This window comes from Budorcas taxicolor, chromosome 5 (genome assembly GCF_023091745.1).
Source record: "Budorcas taxicolor isolate Tak-1 chromosome 5, Takin1.1, whole genome shotgun sequence".
Taxonomy (NCBI): domain Eukaryota; kingdom Metazoa; phylum Chordata; class Mammalia; order Artiodactyla; family Bovidae; genus Budorcas; species Budorcas taxicolor.
The window spans coordinates 46,308,338-46,323,581 of NC_068914.1; the positions used below are offsets into that span (position 1 = coordinate 46,308,338).

Below are 15,244 nucleotides of genomic sequence, written 5' to 3' on the forward strand. Positions count from 1 at the left end.
AAAGTTTCATATACCCCTACTGAGAGTTACACAGGAAGGCTTGGTCCCCTTGCAGTCTGTGGAGGTGAGCAAACCAAATTATTATCACCTTTTATGTGTGCCCACTTTATCACATTCACTACTTTTCAAAAATACACACGACATTGTTAATCAAGTGTTATTTGTGTATAGATGCAGAGTATTTTTTTCACTGGTTTGGTTTGGTCTTTTAAATCTCTAGTGTAAACTACAAATTTGTGTTTCCACACAGCTTTATCTGAATTATTCATGTGTAGTAAGTTGAACTGTACTTCTATTTAAATTCCATGTATTCAATAAATATAACAAAAGTAATCAATTATAAGAATAAAATAATTTAAAATACTCTCAGAAAACAGTATGGATTTTTTAAGTTGCATAAGTGGTGATCTGGTTTTAAGATTTAGAATCAGGCATGAAAATAAGTTAGCTGATTAGCAGATAACTTTTAAAACATGAGACAAGATTTTTTTAATATCTATCTGTTACTTTATCTACTAGCTTTCTTTTTTTAAGCTTTCTGCAAATTACCATGGCTTGTTTTCGATTAGCTCTATTATACTATAAATATGTCCAGATGTTTTTGTTATTCTGTAATTTGTTGAGTTTTGGCTGAAGACTTTCTTAGATTCCCCCCCCCCCCCACCTCTTGTAATGATTGATTTCAAAGTTAGTGCTGTGTTTTGAATTGTTGAAGGGATTTTTTTTTCTGTTGATTAGAAAAGAACCAACAGTGATTCTCTTAGCTGTAGAGATATAGCAGCTCTTACAAACAGAGGCACAATTATTTAACTTAATTTGTACTCGTTTCTGTAAGATAATAGCTAGAACATTGTAGATCATCACTAACAAAATATAAATAAAGTCATTAAGTAAATTATTTAAATCAATTAAAGAAGTATAACAGTTACATTTCAGTTGACATCTGAATCTACTGCTTAATCCAATAATGCCTATGACTACCTGCTCCATGTCAGGGCTGGGGAAACGTTCAGAGTCTGCCTTTGGGAGCTGGATCATCGTGAAGGGAAAGGGAGAGAAAAGCATATTTCCTGACGACTAACATGTAACAGATTTTTCCCTTTTGTACCTTCTGTTTTTCAGAGACCTTTCTTACAACCTGCTAGAAGATTTACCCAGTTTTTCAGTCTGCAAAAAGCTTCAGAAAATGTATGTCTGTAAGAGTCTCTAAGTCACCAAGTGAAAACCGAGAGCCAAAACTCACATTTCCAGGGGTCATTGGTTTGCTTACCCTGTGGTTCACTGGGGAGACATGTGAAGCTTGCCCTTCTTACACACATGACTGCATAGGATGGCTGTAAAGTTGGGAAACATAGATAATATTATTTTACCATACATTACACTATAAGTAAAGCACTTATTATAGCTTTTTTCCTCCCTAACCTGGTATAGTAATGAACTGGGTTTGTTTAAGCTCTGGATTTTTTCTAAACTTATACCTTCAATGAGTGGCATTAATATCTTTTTTTTTCTGAACACAAGTGAAACTCATATGTATGGCATTAATTTTGAAAACTGGGGAACTTGAGTTTATTGGTATGTTTGCTTCACGATAATCACCTTCAGAGGAGATTCCATATTTGTCTTATTTCAGGAGCTACTGATGCTACTTCTGCATAAAATATTTTAGAATTCCTCTGTTAAAATTACCTCCTGCATTAGACATCAGCCTTTTTGAGTCATGCTTTGTTTTTGATCAAAAAATATTAACCATCTATCCTTTGCCACTTAATTTTTCTCTGAATGCCTTTGGGCAATTAAGGGAGGGGGGAAAAGCCATCTTTGGAAGATAAACATTTGACACTCCTGAAGACCCTCAAGAAATATAAGGCTCAGAAGGCAGAACCTGGAGAGGAATCCTCAAAGTGTTTGAACGATGCTCCATTGGGAATGTAGCTCGAGGCTCAGCAGTAAAGAATCCACCTGTAATACAGGTCACTTGGGTTTGATCCCTGGTCTGTAAGATGCCCTGGATGAGGACATGGCAAGCCACTCCAGTATTCTTGCCTGGAGAATTCCATGGACAGAGGAGCCTGGTGGGCTGCAGTCCATAGAGTCTCACAGAGTCAGACACGACTGAAGCAGCTGAGCATGCTCACCCAAAGGAATAATAAGTATTTGTTTGAAAGAGAGGCAATACTTATTTAAGTGTATAAATTGTCCTGTTCTTTTTAAAACAAAAAGAAAATTTTTTTTCAGTAGTCACTTGGCAGTTGTAGTTCACGTCTTCCTTGATTGAGGGAAGGTAATCACTTGTAAAATTTCTCTGAAGACTTATCTTTGAAACCGATGACTCTGAAGTCAATCTCTGGAACCTGTCATTTCAGAGACCTGCGGCATAATGAAATCTATGAAGTTCAAGCTGACACTTTCCAGCAGCTGTTCAGCCTCCGATCTCTGTGAGTACCGCCTCCCAGTACTTTCCCCATCATAGAGCAGTTTTTATCTCTTTTGGGTCTTCCTCTAACAGTTCCTTTTCAATGTATGCATGTACTGTTGGGCCTTTGTATGTGTATCTGCCATAAGAAGGCAAATATTTTTCTCATGATCATTTCCAGGAATAAGTTCCAAAGTAGTAAATTTGCAGTCAGCTCTTTGCCGGTCAGCAGACATGAGACTTAGATAAAGAGGAAGGAGGCCAAGCTATTAAACAGCCTGCAAAATGTGATTCTATTCTCATCCAGGAACTGGCAGAGATCGTTTGGCATGAAAAAAACAGGGTGACCACACAGTTCTTCCTGCCTGTTTTTCTTTCCTGGTCAGTTTTTCAGTGCAAGTCTCTCTGAGTGCATAAGAATCACCTGGAGGTGACTGTAAAAAAATTCAGAGTCCAGGCTCTCACCTGCCTCATGAGTTAGACCCTCTGGAGTGGGGCCTGGGAATCTACATTTTAACAAGTACACAAGGGTTTGAGCACAACTGTCCTGGAAAATGCTTCTGTTGCTCAGATGACTAAGATTTGTAAATATTAGATTCCATTCTATGATTGAAAAGACCACATATTAACTATAAGTTTTTTTTAAAAAAACTTAATAATAGATTTTTTATGTGTGTGAGACAGTTAAAAAAAGATTGAACTTTTCCATCCTGAAACTGGATTTCAATGTCATTTTGATGAATGATGGCAGTATGTAATGTTTAAACTGCAGGACATAAACCTTTTCTTTCCTAAAGTTTTTCTTAACATTTAAGAGACCATCTAGGTGATCACTTACCTAGAGCCAGACATCCTGGAATGTGAAGTCAAATGGGCCTTAGGAAGCATCACTACAGACAAAGCTAGTGGAGGTGACTGAATTTCAGTTCGGCTATTTTCAAATCCTAAAAGGTAATGCTGTGAAAGTGCTGCGCTCAATATGCCAGCAAATTTGGAAAACTCAGCAGTGGCCACAGGACTGGAAAATGTCAGTTTTCATTCCAATCCCAAAGAAAGGCAATGCCAAAGAATGCTCAAACTACTGTGCAATTGCACTCATCTCACATATTAGCAAAGTTATGCTCAAAATTCTGCAAGCCAGGCTTCAACAGTACATGAACTGTGAACTTCCAGTTCAAGCTGGGTATAGAAAAGGCAGAGGAACCAGAGATCAAATTGCCAACATCTGTTGAATCATCGAAAAAGCGAGAGAGTTCCAGAAAAAATTCTGCTTTATTGACTAGGTTTTGACCATGTGGATCACAACAAATTGTGGAAAATTCTTAAAGAGATGGGATTACCAGACCCCTTTACCTGCCTCCTGAGAAATCTGTATGTAGGTCAAGAAGCAACAGTTAGAACTGGACATGGAACAACAGACTGGTTCCAAATAGGGAAAAGAGTATATCAAGGCTGTGTACTGTCACCATGCTTATTCATATGCAGAGTACATCATGAGAAATGCTGGGCTGGATGAAGCACAAGATGAAATCAAGATTGCCACAAGAAATAGCAATAATCTCAGATATGCAGAGCCATCTGCAACCCTATGGCAGAAAGCAAGGAAGAACTAAAGAGCCTCTTGATGAAAGTGAAAGAGGACAGTGAAAAAGTTGGCTTAAAACTCAACATTCAAAAAGTAAGATCATGGCATCCAGTGCCATCACTTCATGGCAAATAGACAGGGAAACAATGGAAAACAGTGAGATTTATTTTTGGGTGGCTCCAAAATCACTGCAGATGGTGACTGCAGCCATGAGATTAAAAGATGTTTGCTCCTTGGAAGAAAAGCTATGACCAACCTAGACAGCATGTTAAAAAGCAGAAATATTACTTTGCCAACAAAGGTCTGTCTAGACAAACCTTTAGTTTTTCCAGTAGTCATATATGGATGCGAGAGCTGGACTATAAAGCTGAGCACCGAAGAATTGATGCTTTTGAACTGTGGAGTTGGAGAAGAATCTTGAGAGTCCCTTGGACTACAAGGAGATCCAACCAGTCCATTCTAAAGGAGATCAGTCCTGGGTGTTCATTGGAAGGACTGATGCTAAAGCTGAAACTCCAATACTTTGGCCACCTCATGCAAAGAGTTGATTCATTGGAAAAGACCCTGATGCTGTGAGGGATTGGGGGCAGGAGGAGAAGGGGATGACAGAGGATGAGATGGCTAGATGGCATCACTGACTCAATGGACGTGAGTTTGAGTGAACTCTGGGAGTTGGTGATGGACAGGGAGGCCTGGCGTGCTGCAGTTCATGGGCTCGTAGAGTCGGACACGACTGAGCGACTGAACTGAACTGACAGAAAAACCCGAACAAACATTTTGGCCAACCCAATAGTTTAAGTATTCCAAACAAGTTCTGTGCCACATACTGGGGACTCTGGAGCCAGTTTGCTTAGATTTGAATCTCAGTTGCTGAGTACTCTGTGACTTGAAGCAAGTCAGTTAATACTCTGTGTTTTATTTCTCACCAGTAAAATGGGGCTAATGATAATACTTACTTCATCGAGTTGTGTTGAGGGTTGTGAGATTTTATGTGTAAAGAAGCTGGTGACCATACCTGGCACATACTAAACGTGCGTCAGTGTCGCTGTCATCATGATTAGAACCAGCACATATGCTTCTAGGGTTATATAAGTGAGAGTTCTCACAGGAATCAGAGTCAGTTCTCACAGACTCAAACACCCCGATGGCCCAAACGGAGGGACACCTACACAGGTATTGGCAAGCAAGGGACAGGCATGTTGAAACTGGCAGCATGACGGAGATGGGGACTGAAGAGACAGGGAGGAATGAAGGGTGTTTGCAAAACCCAGGAAGCCCTGAGGCACAGACAGGGGGTGCTGTGGTTGTGAAAGTGCACAGCTGTGCCAAGATTCCAAAGCCAAGGAGCAGACCGCAAACCCCCGACTGCTCTCCTCCAGGGACTTGCACTGGGAATCCAAGAGAGAACCTCGGGGAGCCTTGAAGGTGCGCCCTGAGAGACCAGGGCAGGAGAGGAGAACTGGCTCCCCTGGGCCTGTTGGGAGGATTCCCAACAGGAAACCTCCTGTGCAACCTGTTGGCTGCACAGGTTCATGACTAGGAATGGAATTACTGTCCTCTGAGCATATAAGTGCTGCACTCAATATGCCAGCAAGTTTGGAAAACTCAGCAGTGGCCACAGGACTGGAAAAGGTCAGTTTTCATTCCAATCCCAAAGAAAGGCAATGCCAAAGAATGCTCAAACTACCACACAAAACTCATCTCACACACTAGCAAAGTAATGCTCAAAATTCTCCAAGGCAGCCTTCAGTGTGTAAACCATGAACTTTCAGATGCTCAAGCTGGATTTAGAAAAGGCAGAGGAACCAGAGATCAAACTGCCAACATCTGTTGGATCATCGAAAAAGCAAGAGAGTTCCAGAAAAAACATCTACTTCTGCTTCATTGACTGTGAATCACAGCAAACTGTGGAAAATTCTTAAAGAGATGGGAATACCAGACTACCTGACATGCCTCCGAGAAATCTGTATGCAGGTCAAGAAGCAACAGTTAGAACTGGACATGGAACAACAGACTGGTTCCAAATAGGAAAAGGAGTACGTCAAGGCTGTATATTGTCACCCTGCTTATTTAACTTCTGTGCAGAGTACATCATGAGAAATGCTGGGCTGGAGGAAGCACAAGCTGGAATCAAGGCTGCCGGAAGAAATATCAGTAACCTCAGATAGGCAGATGACACCACCCTTATGGCAGAAAGCGAAGAAGAACTAAAGAACCTCTTGATGAAAGTGAAAGAGGAGAGTAAAAAAGTTGGCTTAAAACTCAACATTCAAAAACTGAGATCATGGCATCTGGTCCCATCACTTCATGGCAAATAGACAGGGAAACAATGGAAACTGAGAGACTTTATTTTGGGGGGCTCTAAAATCACTGCAGATGGTGACTGCAGCCATGAGATTAAAAGATGTTTGCTCCTTGCAAGACAAGCTATGACCAACCTAGACAGCATAGTAAAAAGAAGAGACATTACTTTGCCAGCAAAGGTCCATCTAGTCAAGGCTATGGTTTTTCCAGTAGTCATGTATGGATGTGAGAGTTGGATTATAAAGAAAGCTGAGCACTGAAGAATTGATGCTTTTGAACTGTGGTGTTGGCAAAGACTCTTGAGAGTCCCTTGGACTGCAAGGAGATTCAACCAGTCCATCCTAAAGGAAATCAGTCCTGAATATTCATTGGAAGGACTGATGCTGAAGCTGAAGCTCTGTTACTTTGGCCACCTGACATGAAGAGCCGACTCACTGGAAAAGACCCTGATGCTGGGAAAGGTTGAACCAGGATGAGAAGGGGATGACAGAGGATGAGATGGTTGGATGGCATCACCAACTCCATGGGCATCAGTTTGAGCAAGCTCCGAGAGTTGGCGATGGACAGGGAGGCCTGGCGTGCTGCAGTCCATGGGGTTGCAAAGAGTCAGACACAACTGAGTGACTGGACTGAACTGAATGAGGTGGATGAACCTAGAGCCTATTATACAGAATGAAAGTGAAAGTGAAGTCACTCAGTCGTGTCCGACTCTCTGCGACCCCATGGAATAGTAGCCTACCAGTCTCCTCCCTCCACGGGATTCTCCAGGCAAGAGTACTGGAGTGGGTTGCCATTTCCTTCTCCAAGGGATCTTCCTGACCCAGGGATCGAACCCGGGTCTCCCGCATTCCAGGCAGATGCTTTAACCTCTGAGCCACCGGGGAAGCAAGGTTGCTTACAGAATGAAGTAAGTCAGAAAGAAAAGCAAATATATATTGATTCACATATATGGAATCTAAAAAGACAGGTCTGATGTACCTATCTGCAAGGCAGCAATGGAGATGCAGACATAGAGAACAGACTTATGGACACAGTGGGGGAAGAAGATGGGGGACAATTTGAAAGAGTAACATTGAAACATATACATTACCATATGTAAAATAGGTAGCCAGTGGGAATTTACTGTATGATGTAGGGAGTGTAAAGCAGGGCTCTATGACAACTTAGAGGTGTGGGGTAGGGTGGGAGGTGGGAGGCGGGTTCAAGAGGAAGGGAACATATGCTTACCTGAGGCTGATTCATGTTGCCATATGGCAGAAGCTAATGCAATATTGTAAACCCATTATCCTCCAATTTAAAAAAAAAGCTTTCCAGTTTCCCCCAGCTTGGGAGTACTTTCAAACAAGAATGTAAATGTTCTGTGAATACCATGTATACTAGGTAACTTAGGGGCCCAGCACCATGAATAAATTACTTTGCATTAGAGAAAAGTTGACAGTGGTCATTTTCAGTTTCCTCAAATGTCTACGCTTTAGCTCCCCTTTTGAGTCATGAATTTTAAAAATATATATTTTAAGTCCCTTGCTTTTTTTAAAAAATGTGGAAGTTCTTATTCTTGTAAATTACCAACATGTTGTTACACATAGATGTAGAGGAGAGGGGCCAGTGAATTTCTCAATAAATTATAGACTTTGTTATCAAAGAATTTTACTTCTAACATATACTAGCCCTTTTTTTTCTTCATTTCCCAGTTAAGAATTTAAATGTCTATTCTCTTTACTGGGAATGTTTTTGAAAGTATCTCTGTTTCTCTTAAGGTCTGACATGCATGGACAGTATACACAAATTCCTTTTGGGTTTCATTACATATCAGGGGACATTTTATAACTTAAAATTTACTTGCCCATCAGAAGAGCTTCAGAAGTTCCTGTCTCTCCCAACTCCCCAACCCCTACTAATCTTAGAAATGCCTTAATAAAATTTTACAACCATATTAAAGTCAACTTTTTATCAAGAAAAGAATAAAAACTAAAATATCCACCTGAGTGATTTTCCTGGATTGATTTAATAAACAAGGTTGCTTTAAAATTCTCTCTTTAATCATTTTATACTATCCATACCTGCATCTGAAGGATGATTTGATAAAGTTAATTGACCATGTCCTGAATGGAAGTTAAATTTTGTTAGAAGAATGAATATATATGGTAAAACTTCACAAGGTCTTCTTTTATATAATCTTCTCACTTCCCTTTTTTTTTTTAAATAGGAATTTAGCTTGGAACAAGATTGCCATTATTCACCCTAATGCATTTTCCACCTTGCCATCTCTAAGAAAGCTGTGAGTATTTCATGACTTGTTTATGGCATGTCTTTTGATAACTGGGCACTATCTGATTAATTAAAAATGAATGTTGGTTTTGCTGGAAAAGCCTGGGCACAGAATGCTGAGTCCTCAGTGTCCTCCACACTAGAGTTGGATCAAACCAGAAAGGAGCAATCCTGCTCCCTGCCCCTCCAAAGCCATGTGGATCCTTATGATTGAAGATCTGGGTGACAGCTGGTTCTGGTTATTGAAGTGAAATTTTCCATTTTTGCAAGCTATCAGGTGGAATGGAATAAGACATCAGTTCATTTCTAAAGGACTTTCATTTTACAGTTGGCCATATTGACTAACAGAAAATCTTCCTGTCCGTTTTTTTCCTCCCTTTCCACTCCTTGCTTCTTCCTCTCCTCCACTCCCCTGTCTCAGAGAGAAAGAAGGAATTGGGTCAGACAGAAGTTAAAGAGAGGAGGAAGAAAATAAAACCCAAACAAAGTTTTCAAATTAGATGTAGCACCTTCCACTGGATTTTAGATGTCCCCCCCCCACCCCACCCCACCCCCACCCCCACCCCCACACCTCCAGCAAAAATGAGGCATGGCCACCCACTCCAGGATCCTTGCCTGGAGAATCCCATGGTCAGGGGAGCCTGGCAGGCTACAGTCCATAGCATCGCAAAAGTTTCGGACATACAGCACATCACATCTGGCAAGATCAAGCTGAATGTAGAAATTACAATTTGGATATGATTTAAACATTTTTCTTTCTGCAGTTCTGATTGCAGATAGAAAAGTTGTCAGGACCTAAAACCAAAATGGTTCCTTTTACCATTAAGAGTAAGGACTCTGCTTAGAGGTTAAGCAGTTTGGAGCAGTTTAATGGAGCAGTTTAATAATCTTGAGGTTACTTTTTAAATGTAATCGTTATATGCTAACACAGACTAAGAGCCAGTTGTTGTTTGATGTTTTGCAGGGACCTCTCATCCAACCGCCTGTCATCTATTCCTGTAACTGGGTTACATGGTTTAACTCACTTAAAATTAACAGGAAATCATGCTTTACAGAGCTTGATATCATCTGAAAACTTTCCAGAACTCAAGTGAGTTTGTCATTAAAGCTAATAAGATACATTTGTGGTCATGTGAAATAATAGACATGTTATAGTGGTTTTCAAAATTTCTGGGACTCTTTTGAATTGCATTTCATGCCTTCATGTCCCCCACCCCTGGGGCATTGTTAGGACAAACCTTGGAGTAGGAGAATGTGTCTTCCTGACCACATTTCCTTTGTTTCTCAAAGATGCCTCCTGGAACATAGAGTTCATAGAAAGAGTTTGAAAACCATTGATCCATGAGATAGAAACTAGAACATGTAATTAAATAACATTATAACATAGTTGTACTCCTGTTGACATTTTAAAATTCATCTTACTTATGTATATGTTCTCATAAAATGTATTAAATTAATATTTGTTTGAAGAAGTAATGCTCTTTAAAACCTGTCACACTTATTATCAATAAAGAAGTCCCTTGAAAAATTTTATATTCTTTATGACTGAGCCACCGAGGGAATATATATAATATATATATATTAAACCACAGTACTTTTCATATAATTTTAAAACCCCAAAACAGAGTTTAGAAATTAAAAAAAGGAAAAAAGTCTATAAATACTTCTAAAAACATTTTGCTATTTCCTTCCAGATTTGGTTTCCAATGTATTTTTAATTGTTAGACCACAGTACGTATACAAACTTGTATCACATTTTTGTCACTTAACACTATATGATACTATAAATACTACTTAACAGTGCTACAATTTCCCCAGCAATCCTTTTTTTTTTTATGTTTTTATTATGGAAATTTTCAAGCACAAAAGTAGAAAAAATAATATATCCATTGAACCTCAGTAACTATCAATATTTCATGACAATAATTTCTAACTCCATTGTTATTATGAATAGCACTGTAACCAACATCTTTATGCACATACTTAATAATTTAGATTATTTATTAAGGCTAAAACCCACAGGCAGAAGTATTAAGTGAAAGAAGAGCACTATATTTAGCAATCTGTTTCTTTAAGTGTGTGTTTTTGTTTGGTTTTGTTCATTCAAAGGGTTATAGAAATGCCTTATGCATATCAGTGCTGTGCATTTGGAGTGTGTGAGAATGTCTATAAAATTTCTAATCAGTGGAATAAAGGTGACAACGGCAGTGCAGAAGACCTTCATAAAAAAGATGCTGGAATATTTCAAGTTCAAGGTAAGATCAGCTATGTCACTGACAAAACTGTGTCAGAAAGGGGCCTGAAAAGTCATCAAACAGATCATCTGAACTCCAGACAAACCTCCATATAATCACCCCAACAAGCTGAGAAGCAATCCTATTTTTTAAAGAGTCTCAGAGAAAGAGAAAACTCCTTTAGGACTCAGTCTGAAATGTCATCTTTTGTGTCAGTGAATTCTTCATGCTTATCCTTAGATCCCTTTTAGCATACAGTATCCTCTGGGGTAAATATTAACACTGATTCTCAGTACTTTCATAAACTTTTAAGAGGGTCTCATCCCTGTGGATACCTTTTTCAAACATGCTTCTGAGCTTTTTACTCCAGAAGATAAGTATTTTTATTCTTAAACCCAAGTAGAGTGGAGGATATAGACATTTTAGGTGCCTCCATATTTCAGCAGAAGAGCTTAGGAATCCAACTTCTTACCCAATTAATCCTAAAACATTTTCATCTCCTACCCCCCACAAGGCTATCTGTCAGGAAAGTGAAATGAGATAATGTCTGTAAAGCACTTGGCTTTCCTTGAAGTAAGACCTGACTTAAATAGACAACAATGCACCTCAAACCACACCTGTGGTAACAAGCGGGTGCTTTCCTTTTCTTGCCAACCTTGCAAGTTTGCACAGAGTCCAAACAGACTGGCTTTTCTTCCTCTGGGTGTTAATGATTTGTTGATTCCCAAGCAAGTATGCTTTGTTCTGTCTGCACATTTCGTTGACTTGGCTTCCAGCACACGTATCCGATTAAGAAGCAGGTATTCTAGCCCTTGGCTTTTTTGATTCAGGCTATAGCGTGTGTCTTGCTCTTGTTCTTTATTGCTTTCCTTTTTGCTTTTCCTGCCTCGTTCACCCTAATTTCTAGTATATTTATTCACCAACCCCTCCTCCCCCTCAAAAAAAAAAAACAAAAAAAAACAATTCGAATGTCTGAAATGTGCCAGGCACTGTCCTAGGTCCTAGAGGCACACAGTGAACAAGAGAGAGGACATTCTTCATGGAGTTTATTTTCAGAGACTGTGATTCCCAATCCTGGGCTGTCTGCTGAAATCACACAAAAGTTTTTTAAAAACTCTCCTGCCTGAACCCCACACCAGACCAATTAAATCAGTGTTTTGGGGAAAGCGTGTTAGATTTAAAAAAAACTCCTGTTTCACAGGTAGCTAACCCAAGCACCGAGCAGTTATGTGATTTGTCCTCTGTTTAGCAGAATACCCCCAAAAGATGGAAACTTACTAATTCTCCCTCTTGTGTTCAGAGAACACAGTCCAGAACATCTGCACTGTAGCCATCTAAGCGTTAGAACATTGGATAAAGCGGTTCTTCCACTGAATGGAGAGACCCACGCTCTCTCTCTAATTTAGGTCGGAGCGTTTTGGGGCCGTAGTGAGCTTCAGGGAACAAAAACAGAATGAGAGAGCGCCAACATTATGACAAGGAACCCGGGGTTGGTTACCATCTCTCATCCCCAGTTCTGCTGGGATAGTTGTCAGACAGCAGCTTGAGTGGAACATCCCAAAGCAACTACATCATAGACTTGAGAGAAAGCCCAGGGAGAAGTGGGATGTTTGCCCTTCAGTTTCTTCTGTGACACTTCATTTCTCCAGAGCAATCCAGGCCTCTCCTCCCTGGGAGTTGGTCCCTCTAAAGAGAGAACTAATCATTCCAGAATTTCTCATTCCTGCAGATGAGCGTGATCTTGAAGATTTCCTACTTGACTTTGAGGAAGACCTGAGAGCCCTTCATCCAGTGCGGTGCTCACCTTCCCCAGGTGAGAAAGGCGTCCCAGCAGCCTCAGGAGCGGTACCCACCCTTAACGCTGAAGCTGTCAGTGACATTCAGCTACACCTCAAGGCAAAATCTGTGCCATCTTAGCAGCTCATCAATATCCCATCTCATGCAGACATTTAAAATACAAATATTCATTCCCTGGAGTTGGTCTCCAGTCATAAATAGGATTTTTATAGGAGACTTTTGATTCAGATTAATGGAAATTAGAGAACAAATCATGTAGTTAGAGGTATATGTAATTTTTAAGATAATATTAGCTCTTTAGCCTGAACTGGTATGCAACAGTCTTGCTTCATGTGATCACTGATTTTTGACAGTGATTTCTTAGGTTCCCTCTAAAGAGAACCTATCTGGTTAAAGCAAATAATAATAGTTTTAGAGATAAGTAAAAATATCTATGTATGTTAATTACTTCATTGTTAGTCCCTTTCTCTGAAATAGGATAATCCAGTGGTGGGCAGGAGGAAGACAGCAGAGGAGGGTTGATATTTTACTTTCAACAGTTTGATGGTTCCTTGCTCCTAAACAGCAAATGTCAGTCTAAACCTAAGATGACATTCTCATGAAATGCATATGACTCACACTTCCTCTTCTAAAATCACAGAGTGTATCCCTAGGATTCTGCTTCCCTATTTACAGAAAGTTTTTGAAACATTCTGGAAAGATATATTAATAATAAAAAGTCCAGGAGGTCTGGTTTGTTACCTGGCCCCCACACCGCTATATTTGGGGAGCCAGAATCCAATAATGTAAAAACTCTCTGGCTCCATTTCTCTGGGTATAGGTTGAAAACCTGGGCACCTGGCATACTCATCTTTACATTAAATAGTGATTTAGTGAAGGGGATTCCCTGGTGGCTCAGAAGGCAAAGAATCTGCCTGCAATGCAGGAGACCCTGTTTCGATCCCTGGGTCAGGAAGATCCCCTGGAAGGAAGAATGGCTACCCACTCCAGTATTCTTGCCTGAAGAATTCCCCAGACAGAGGAGCCTGTCGGCTATAGTCCATGGGGTCAGACTCAACTCAGCCACTAACACTTTCACTTTTTTTTTCCCCACTTAATAAAGTGGAGTGTGTCACAAGAGAACAGTGTATTCCCAGGGCTGTTACTGGCCTGTATCTCTTGGTGTCCCGATAAGAGAAACCAAAAGGGGAGTGTGGCAAAAGTCGTGAACCCTCATTTGACACCCATTTGTCTCTTCTTTGGACTTCTAGGCCCTTTCAAACTTTGTGAATACCTGTTCGGTAGCTGGCTGATCCGAATTGGAGTGTGGACCATAGCGGTTTTGGCACTGACGTGTAACGCCTTGGTGACCTCCACAGTGTTCAGAGCCGCAGTGTACATATCCTCCATAAAACTGTTAATCGGGTTAATAGCCACGGTCAACATGCTCATGGGGGTGTCCAGTGCAGTGCTGGCGGGCGTGGACGCCTTCACTTTCGGCAGCTTTGCGCAACACGGTGCCTGGTGGGAGCAGGCGGTCGGCTGCCGGGTCGTCGGCTTTTTGTCCATTTTTGCTTCGGAATCTTCAGTTTTCCTGCTCACCCTGGCAGCCCTGGAGCGTGGGTGGTCGGTGAAATGCTCAGCAAAATTCGAAACGCAAACTCCCTTCCCCAGCCTGAGAGCGACCCTAGCGCTCTGCGCGCTGCTGGCGGGGACCGTGGCCGCCGTGCCCCTGCTGGGCGGCAGCGAGTACAGCGCCTCCCCGCTCTGCCTGCCGCTGCCCTTCGGGGAGCCACGTGCTACGGGCTACATGGTGGCCCTCGTCTTGCTGAATTCGCTTTGCTTCCTCGTGATGACCGTCGCCTACACCAGGCTCTACTGTCACTTGGAAAAGGGAGACCTGGAGAGCATGTGGGACTGCTCCATGGTGAAACACGTGGCCCTGCTGCTCTTCACCAACTGCATCCTGCACTGTCCCATGGCTTTCTTGTCCTTCTCCTCTTTACTGAACCTCACCTTCATCAGCCCGGAAGTCATTAAGTTTATCCTCCTGGTGATCGTCCCCCTTCCTGCCTGCCTCAATCCCCTTCTCTACATCCTCTTCAATCCCCATTTTAAGGAGGATCTGGGGAGCCTGGGAAAGCAAACCCACTTTTGGACAAGATCGAAACACACAAGCCTGATGTCTATTAACTCTGACGATGTGGAGAAACAGTCCTGTGACTCAACCCAAGCCTTGGTGACCTTCACCAGTGCCAGCATAGCCTACGATCTGCCTTCCGGTTCCGGGTCAGCACCAGCTTATCCGATGACCGAAAGCTGTCATCTTTCATCTGTGGCATTTGTCCCGTGTCTCTAATTAATATTAGAGAAAAAGTTGTCAAAAATTGAAAACCCAAAAATATGAGGTTGAGTACATCAGAGCAGGAACCAAAAAGAAATGAGTTGAAATTCGATTTTTTAAGAAAGTCTCTGTGTCAAAAAGCTGATAATTGTTGATACTAGAGAGTGAAAAATGAGTATAAATGCTGCTTATATAATTTGTTCAGCTATGGTAGATAGTCCTACTTTTCTGGTAAGCCTAAAATACGTATATATTTAAAAAGCAGATTGAAATAGCCAAAAAATTCTCCATGATTTCAATTGAATTCTTTTTCAACT

At 41.1% G+C, this 15,244-nt stretch overlaps 1 protein-coding gene across 1 annotated transcript in view; it reads left to right on the plus strand.

Moving 5' to 3' along the window:
• The window catches only part of LGR5 (leucine rich repeat containing G protein-coupled receptor 5), a 130,586-nt gene extending 115,644 nt beyond the window's left edge, over positions 1-14,942 (plus strand). The window contains exons 12-18 of the mRNA XM_052640746.1: positions 1,123-1,188; positions 2,367-2,438; positions 8,512-8,583; positions 9,538-9,663; positions 10,683-10,828; positions 12,537-12,620; positions 13,855-14,942. Coding sequence (XP_052496706.1) covers positions 1,123-1,188; positions 2,367-2,438; positions 8,512-8,583; positions 9,538-9,663; positions 10,683-10,828; positions 12,537-12,620; positions 13,855-14,942 — 1,654 coding nt within the window. The remainder of the gene's footprint in view (positions 1-1,122; positions 1,189-2,366; positions 2,439-8,511; positions 8,584-9,537; positions 9,664-10,682; positions 10,829-12,536; positions 12,621-13,854) is intronic.
• The last annotated feature ends 302 nt before the right edge of the window (positions 14,943-15,244 follow it).